Genomic DNA, 8,660 nt, shown 5'->3' on the forward strand with positions numbered 1-8,660 from the left:
CTTCAACTCAGGCACTCCTGCCCCAACCTCGTGCCTCCCACACTCAGCCATAAAGCTGGAAAACAAAACTTCCTTCCAACCTTCCTTCCCTTGCCTGCCTTCTCAGCCTGGCTTTATTTCCCAGGGCTGCTGATGGTTGAAGAACAATTGGTTTTTGCTCATCTGAGGGGATTTGCATTGTGAATCTTCCCGACAAGCCAAGGAGCACAAGGGTGGGAGGGGAGACGCTCTGCCAGCCAGGCAGGCGGGGTCGCGCTGGCAGCAGCTCTGCCTGGCTCTCACTCTGCCTCCCAGGGGAAAGCCCTTCCTGTCACTGCAGGCTGCTGCCCTGACACACCACAGGCAGCACAAGGAGGCAGCAGAAGGGTCCCTGCCCTGCCCTGCCAGCACCCAGCAGCAGCCCTCACCTGCAGCAGGCAAACCATGAGGACGAGCTCTTTGCTCCTGCAGCGTCTTCACCTTTGATGGAAAACCTTCAGCCACCTCCCCAAGGGACCATGGAGGAGCAGTACATTTCCAAACTCCACCCAGTAGTGGATTATGGAGCTGGGGTCTTTCTTCTCATCATAGGTGAGTGAGTTCTCAGCCTGCTGGTTTGCTTGGAGCCAGGGAACAGGATGCAGGGAATTCCCTGTCTGTGCCATGGTCAGGCAGCAGAACCTGGAGGGAAATGGCAGCAAATATTTCCCCACAGGTTCTCCTGGAGTTGGTTGGCAGCCAGGATTAATCTCCACTCTTGGATTTGGAATCTTGTTTTGATGCTGAAGAATGGCCAGCACAAATTAGCGTCTGTGGCATCGCAAGTATTTGAAATAAGTTGTGTGTCACTTTCTGTGGCATCTGAGCCCTGAGAACTGAGCCAGGGCAGCTCAGTCCATGGGACTGGTCAGGAGAAGCAGCTGTGGGCTGGCCCTGGGTGGGAGAGGAGTCATTCTGCTGTGTCTGGGCAGGAAGACTGTACAGAACAGCAAAGGATGTCCAAATAGCAGTTCTGGGCTTTGCAGCAGCCTGTTTGTCCTGCTGCAGGCAGATTGAAAATGAAATAAAAGTGGGGATAGCTACCACCCTATGGCTTCAGTTAAGTGTGTTCTTCTTTGTCTGCTTCTTGCATGTACATAGACATTTGTTTTCTCCTCGTACATTTGGAGAAGAGTGGAACTTGTTTAGGCATGCCTTCCACCTGAATTTTTCCTAAGATTCCTTCCTTCAGCTCTCTTGAAAAATCTAGCTGACATAAGAAAGACAAGCCTATATTTTCATGTGCTTTAAAACTGAGGCTCTGGGCAGAAGTGCTGGACTTTAATACTTCTTATTTCCTCTTGTTCTGCACAGCAGAACACAACTCAGGGTGAGAATTAATGAATTCAATTACAAAATTACAAATACAATTAATTAAGGGCTTTTTTTCAAGTCAGGATGTCAACTCTCATCTCTCAGAAATGCAAATACATAGATGCAATTAAGGCACAATGGGAAGGGGCAGCAAAAGAGGGCTGGGGGCTGGAGCTCCCCATGTTTGTGTTCCACCACGCTGCAGTCCCACACCTCTCCTAAAGGACTCTGAGGCACTGAAACTCCAGGCACAGCTTCCAGCAGGGATCCAGAGCCCTGTGAGGCAGCCAGGTTCACTTCATCCTGCAGGGACTCAGAAATAAAGCAGTGAGCTGAGCTGGAATCAGGTGCTGTATTTATCCATAGCTTTGCCACTCACTGGGGCTGCAGGTTTGTGCCCTGAAGTGATGTTTTTTATTAGGAACAAGTGCAGGGCATGGGTGGCAGCATTCACCACCAGCTGTGTGGTTACTGTCCCACAGTTATGGGTCTGTCCTGTGCCAGCCAGGCTGTGGGATGGAGGGGAAGAGATTCTGTCAAGGGGAAGGAGAGGCTGGGCCTGGGGCTCAGGGGGGACCTTGTGGCTCTGCACAGCTCCTGACAGGAGGGGACAGCCAGGGGGCTTCAGGCTCTGCTCACAGGGAACAAGTAACAGGACAAGAAGAAATTGCCTGGAGTTGCACCAGGGCAGCTTTAGTTTGGATTTTAGGAGTAATTTCTTCATGGAAAGGACTGTGAAGCATAGGAACAGGCTGCCTGGGGCAGTGGTGGAGTCACTATCCCTGGGAGGATTTAAAAGCTGAGTGGATGTGGCATTTGGGAACGTGCTTTAGAGGTGGCCTGGTCAGTGCTGGGGAATGGCTGGACCCGATGATCTTAGAGGTGTTTTCCAATCCAAAGGATTCAATGATTCCATGTTTCCATGTCCCAGCCTGTGGAGAGAGCTCTGCCCTCTGAGCCTCAGGTTGCTCTGCCAGCCAAGCCCCCATGGGCATCATCCTGTGTGTGCAGACACAGAGATCTGAGAGCTCAGGAGCCCTTCAAGGGCATCCAGAGGTGGCAAGTGAAGGTGTGGGGTCAGAAAGGGAATGAAGGGACACAGGGCCTCAGATTTGTGTCCCCATTTCAGTTTAGCCTTCTTCTTGACACCTCTGAGGATTTTGTACTTATGCCAATAGATTTATTCCATTTTATTGCATGTGCCTCTATTAAGTCCTCTGTGGGCACTTTAAGTGGTACCTGTGAGCAAATGCAGCCTTCCTGCACTCACAGCCACAGGACAGAATCTTTTCCTGTCTCCCTCTTCACATCTGACTTTAGAGGACACCTTCTCAGGAAAACCTTTTTTCATCAAAATGTTGCTACAGCACCATGTTCACTAGAAAGAAGAGGGAAAATGAGTTGTTTGGTGCGTGTACTTCTGACACTGCTGTCACCAGCACTTTGAGGCCCTGTGGCACACCTGAATTATGTATGTGTGACAGCTCCTTTTGCAAAGCAAGCTCTGGGTCTGTTGCACGCCCCTGGCTAAACAACTCCCATGGTGCCACTTGTTGGAGCGTTGGGGGTGGGATAGTTGGGACAGACGGAGATGAGAGATCTCTGAAGCCAGGTCAGGAACTTGGGGTTTATTGCAAAGGGCCTGGGTGCAGGGGCCTGCTGGGAGCTGCCAGCCACAGCTCAGAGCAGGCCCGAGAGAAGAGAGGGGCAGAGAGGATGAGAGGGTGAGAGAGTGAAAGGGTAAGAGCGTAAGGAGTAAAAAAGGTAAAAGAGTAAAAAGGGTAAAGGCATAAAAGGGTAAGACAGCGAGGTTCCTGTTACAATACCATAAATCTTCTTCTGTGCTGAATATTCTGATTCTCACTAGCCAATCTAGTACAATATACAAATCCTGTAGCATTTACATACAGCCTATAAGAATCATTACATTACCATACAGTGTTACATTTTAAACCTTAAAAACTCCTCTTTGGACCCCTTCTGCCAAGCTGGCAGGGTCTGCTCAGACCCTTGGACCTGTCTGCAAGCAGAGGGTGTTGTTTCATCAAAAGGGAATTACCTTCAGCTGGCCACACCATTGTTTTCCTGTTGTTTGGTAACTGAGGGATCTCAAAGCTTGCTTTCATTTCAATCTCGCTTATAGTTTCCATATTCTCAAAATCTTTTGCCAGGCAATCATATTTAGAAGGCTTTCCTGTTTCATCTCCCCCAACACCACTGCTCTCAGAGACCCCCAGAACAGCCATGCTAACTCTCAGGGACCAGCAAGGACTCTGAGCTGCTCATGTGCACCAGCCAGGCAGCTCAGAGCCCAGTGCTGGGGCTCCATTGGAGGTGAGGGAGGTCACACACAGGGAAGGCTTTGGGAAGCGCAGGGGTCAGGTGGCCAGGATGGCTGGAGTGCTTCAGCAGGAAGGAGAAGGGAGGAGATTCTTTCCCAGTGCAAGAAATATGTGGGCCTGCTAGAGTTGGTCCAGAGGAGGCCACAAAGATGCCCTGAGGGCTGGAGCACCTTTGCTCTGGAGACAGGCTGTGAGAGCTGGGGGGGTTCTCTCTGGAAAAGGCTACACTGAGACCTCATTGTGGACTTCCAGCACTTAAAGGGGGCTTAAAAAAGACAGAAAGTGACTTTTCACATGGGCAGGCAGTGACAGGACATTCCAAACCCTGCCATGGGCAGGGACACCTTCCACTATCCCAGATTGCTCCAACCCCCATCCAACCTGGCCTTGGACACTTCCAGGGATCCAGGGGCAGCCACAGCTTCTCTGGGCAGCCTGTGCCAGGGCCTTCCCACCCTCACAGGGCAGAACACCAAATATCAAATCTAAGCCTGCTCTCTTTCTGTTTAAAGCCATTCCCCCTTATCACTACATAATCTTGTAAGAGGTCCCTCTCAGCTCTGTTGCAGCCCTTCTCAGGCACTTCATATATTTCCAGTGGATTTCCCAGGTGTGTTAACCATGTGATATTCCTGTCTGTGTTGATCCTTCCCTTTCAGCCATCCTGACAATCCTTGGGAATTCAGCCGTCCTTGCCACGGCTGTGAGACGCTCATCGCTGCTGAAGCCACCGGAGCTGCTCACAGTGAACCTGGCGGTGGCAGACATTGGCATGGCCCTCAGCATGTACCCCCTGGCCATTGCCTCTGCCTGGAGCCACGCCTGGCTGGGTGGAGACACCTCCTGTGTCTACTATGCCCTGATGGGTTTCCTCTTCGGGGTCTGCAGCATGATGACCTTGTGTGCCATGGCCGTGATTCGATTCCTCGTCACCAACTCATCCAAATCCAGCAGTGAGTAAATCACCTGTTGTCCTGGTTTAGGGCAAATTTGGTAGAGAATCTCCAAAATGGGGCCCCTCCAGAAAGCAAACCCACTCGGCCCCTCCCTTCAATGGGTTCAGGAAGGATTCCTGGGAGAGAAGTGGAAAGAACCTGTTTATCCAACATGCACAGCACCCCCAGCACACAAAATGAACAATACCAGATGACACCATTCTGTCACCACTCTGAAAAGATGACAAATTCAGAAAGTCTCTCTTGGGAGCCGTCACTCTGTTCTCAGTCCCTCCTGTGCTGGGGCAGCTGCTGCAGCCACAGGGTGCAAACTCTCGGTGTTCCCAGGTCCCAGTCTAGAGCAGGTTCGAGTAGGACCAAAAAAAAGAAAGGAGAAACACTCCAGGAAGAAATTTGGACTGTTTAGCTAAAGTAGCTTATTATCAGAAGCAAAAGCAAGCAGAAGCAAAGCAGAAGCGAAAGAGCAAAGTGAAAAGCAAAAGCAGCACTGTGTACTGCCCTGTCTGTGTGTTCCGCCAGACTAAACAAAACTTTCACTCTTCAGAGCCAGTCTTAAAGGCACAGAACATAATATCCAGCATAAGCAGAACACATGAATGGGGATACAAGCATCATAACGTCACCCTAGGACACCTATATTGTCACCTGGTGCTGCTGTATTCGGGCTGGGCTGCTCTGGGAGGTGCTTTGTGCAATGTGGTGTGGGTTATCAGGTCAGTAACAGCAGAATAAACCTCAGCTTTTAGTGTAGTATCAAATCCTGGTGTTCCCAGAAGGATCTGATTAAATTCTGTATGAAACAGTGAGGTTTTTCACCTCTCAGTTTTTCTAAGTGAAACTACCTGGAAATGGAGAGCACAAATGTTTTCCTGGACCAGACTGCCTTCCCTTCCTATTTGTATCCAAGCAAATACGCTGGAATTTAAAAGGAAGAAATATTCTTCTGGCATTCCTGGGCTGAGCCCACAGCACATTTAAGGTGAAATTGATCGTGTAATGCTCCCTGCCTTACAAAGCTCCACATGAGCACTGAGGGCTGTGTTCAGGTCTCACCCAATCCTCTGACAATGTTTCTCTAGCAGCCCCAAGGTTAGGGACCTGCAGCAGCAGCCCAGGTGTGTCTGGAGCCACCATCCTTCTGTCAAATAGAATTATGGCAAAATAACTTCCCTTGTGGCTGGGATGGGATCCATCCAGGCTTGCTCTTCCTCTTTCTTGCAGGTAACAAAATCACCAAGAGCACTGTCTGCATCCTGATTGCTTTTATCTGGCTCTACTCCTTGCTCTGGGCCATCCTGCCCTTGGTGGGCTGGGGCTACTACGGCCCTGAGCCCTTTGGCATCTCCTGTACCATAGCCTGGAGCAAATTCCACAACTCCTCCAATGGTTTCTCCTTCATCCTGAGCATGTTCCTCCTCTGCACGGTGCTGCCTGCGCTGACCATCGTGGCCTGTTATTTGGGGATTGCCTGGAAGGTTCATAAGGCATACCAAGAGATCCAGAATATTGACAGGATCCCAAATGCAGCCAAACTGGAGAAGAAGCTGACCCTGGTGAGTTATCCCTGTGATGGGAAGAGTGTGCAGTAATCAGGAGCTGGCAGAGAGCTGGCTTTGCTCATGCACAGCTCACAGAACCATGGAATTAGAGACCTATGCAGAAATTCTGTGTGGAAACAGGATTTAAACCTATTAATATTAATATATTATTTCTTTTCCAAATATGGACTTTGAAATGAAGTTGTTAATTTCTTGTGGAAAAGCAGAATTGATCCAAGCTTTCTAGAGGCCAGTCATAGAATCACTGAATCATTAAGGTTGGAAAAGGTCTCTAAGGTCTCATCAGGTCCAACCATTAATTCAGCACTGACAGGTCCACCATTAAGCATGCCCCTAATCACCAGAGCAACACATTTTTTTTTTAGTATTGTTAATGAGAGTGACTCCATCACTGCACTGGCAGTCTGTCCCAATGACTGACAACTCCTCTTGTGAAGAAATGCTTCCTAATATCCAATCTAAACATCCCATGGTGCAACCTGAGGGCATTTCCTCTTGTCCTTTCATTTTTTGCCTGGAAGCACAGCCTGACTCCCACCTAGCTCTAGCATCCAGGGAGTTGTAAGGAGTGATAAGGTCCTCCTGAGTCTCCTTTTCTCCAGGCTGAGCTCCCCCAGTGTAGGAGCATCAGGGCTAGGACAGTTGGGATGGACGGAGATGAGAGATCTCTGAAGCCAGGTGGTGGAACTTGGGGTTTATTGCAAACGGCCTGGGAGCAGGGCCCTGCTGGGAGCTGCCACAGCTCAGAGCAGGCCTGAGAGAAGAGAGGGGTAAAGAGGATGAGAGGGTAAGAGAGTGAGAGGGTAAGACAGCAAAAGGATAAGAGAGCAAAAGGGTAAGAGAGCGAGCTCATTACAATACAATAAATCTTCTGTGCTGAATATTCTAATTCTCACTAACCAATCTAGTACAAGATACAAATCCTATAGCATTTACATACAGCCTATAAGAATCATTATATTACCATACTGTGCTACATTTTAAACCCTAAAATCTCCTCTTTGGACCCCCTCTGCTAAGCTCTAGGGTCTGCTCTGACCCTTGGACCTGTCTGCAAGCAGAGGATGTTGATTCATCAAAAGGGGATTACCTTCAGCCAGCCATGCCATTGTTTTCCTGTTGTTCAGTAACTGAGGGATCTCAAAGCTTGCTTTCATTTCAATCTCGCTTATAGTTTCTATATTCTCAAAATCCTTTGCCAGGCAATCATATTTATAAGGCTTTCCTGTTTCATCTTCCCCAACATCCCAGCTGCTCCTCATCAGACCTGTGCTCCAGACCCTTTCCCAGCTCAGTTCCCTTCTCTGGACACACTCCAGCCCCTCAATGTCTGTCTTGTCACAAGGGCCCAGCAAGCACAGCTTTGGCTGTTGCAGTTCAGGTGTGTCCCACACACACCTCGAGTGCCAGGGCATCCAGCCCTGTCTGTCCAGCTGCCATCAGCTCTGTTCCCTTGCAGATGGCCGTGCTCATCTCCGTGGGATTCCTGAGCTCCTGGACTCCCTATGCAGCCACCAGCTTCTGGTCCATCTTTAACTCCAGTGACTCCCTGCAGCCCGTGGTGGCGCTGCTGCCCTGCCTGTTTGCCAAGTCCTCCACGGCCTACAACCCCTTCATCTACTACGTCTTCAGCAAGACCTTCCGCTGCGAGGTGAGGAAGCTGCAGTGCTGCTGTGCCTGGAGGGTTCCCTACTTCAGCTCTGACAATTCCATGGAGAATGCCGTGTCCACCATGTGGAGCGGGAGGGACAACGTCCGTCTGTCTGCGGCACCGAGGGCGCAGAACCCGGCGGCTGCAGCTCCCTGAAGTGCAGCTGTGGGGTCAGCCTGGCCTCACCCCCAGGGATGCAGCAAATGAGGTTGTCACTGCCTATCTCATGTCAATGCAGAGGTTTAAGTATATATTTTTAAGCAGCTCTCAAATATTGTCTGTAAGCCTCTTAGAAAAAAAAATTTAAAAATCTATTTTTTCCCCAAGAAATTCCATTTTAGGGGAAATAGATTTATGTACCAAACATAAAATCATGTAAATTAAACTTATTTTCAGGTAAAAAGAGAATTATTATTTTTTTTTATTTTTTTCCTATAGTTTTGCTTTTTTAATGCAATCTATCTGCCAACTGTTGGCCCTAGCAATAAAACAGCCATCAGAGAAAACCACAGGTTGCACACAGTGTTACCAAATAAACACAGCTGAGTGTGTGGTTTTCCAGTAATTCAGACTGAAAACCATATGGGGAGCAAGAAATGTTCACTGCCAGGAAAAGGTGAGAGTGTGGCTGCTCCCAAAATGATATGGAGAGCTCAGATTCCATAGAGATCTCAGGTTCCTTGTTCTCTCAGAGGTGCAGGTCCAACTCCTCCAAGCACATGTCCAAGGAGCTGAGCAGCCTTGGTTGGATGAGGTTTGATGGGAAGGTGGCAGTGAGTGAAGGATGTGTGTCCCAAATGGGGAAGGGAAGGGAAGGGAA

The 8,660-nt window shown here is 49.3% G+C and overlaps 1 protein-coding gene across 1 annotated transcript; it reads left to right on the forward strand.

Annotated features, from left to right (window-relative positions):
• Nucleotides 1-338: 338 nt before the first annotated feature.
• LOC132071784 (opsin-5-like) lies at nucleotides 339-8,073 on the forward strand. Its single transcript, XM_059469553.1, has 4 exons — nucleotides 339-570; nucleotides 4,334-4,627; nucleotides 5,852-6,183; nucleotides 7,649-8,073. The coding sequence occupies exons 1-4, from the start codon at nucleotides 465-467 to the stop codon at nucleotides 7,994-7,996; spliced, it is 1,080 nt and encodes a 359-aa protein (XP_059325536.1). The 5' UTR covers nucleotides 339-464; the 3' UTR covers nucleotides 7,997-8,073.
• The last annotated feature ends 587 nt before the right edge of the window (nucleotides 8,074-8,660 follow it).

This window comes from Ammospiza nelsoni, chromosome 3 (genome assembly GCF_027579445.1).
Source record: "Ammospiza nelsoni isolate bAmmNel1 chromosome 3, bAmmNel1.pri, whole genome shotgun sequence".
NCBI classification, from domain to species: Eukaryota; Metazoa; Chordata; class Aves; order Passeriformes; family Passerellidae; genus Ammospiza; species Ammospiza nelsoni.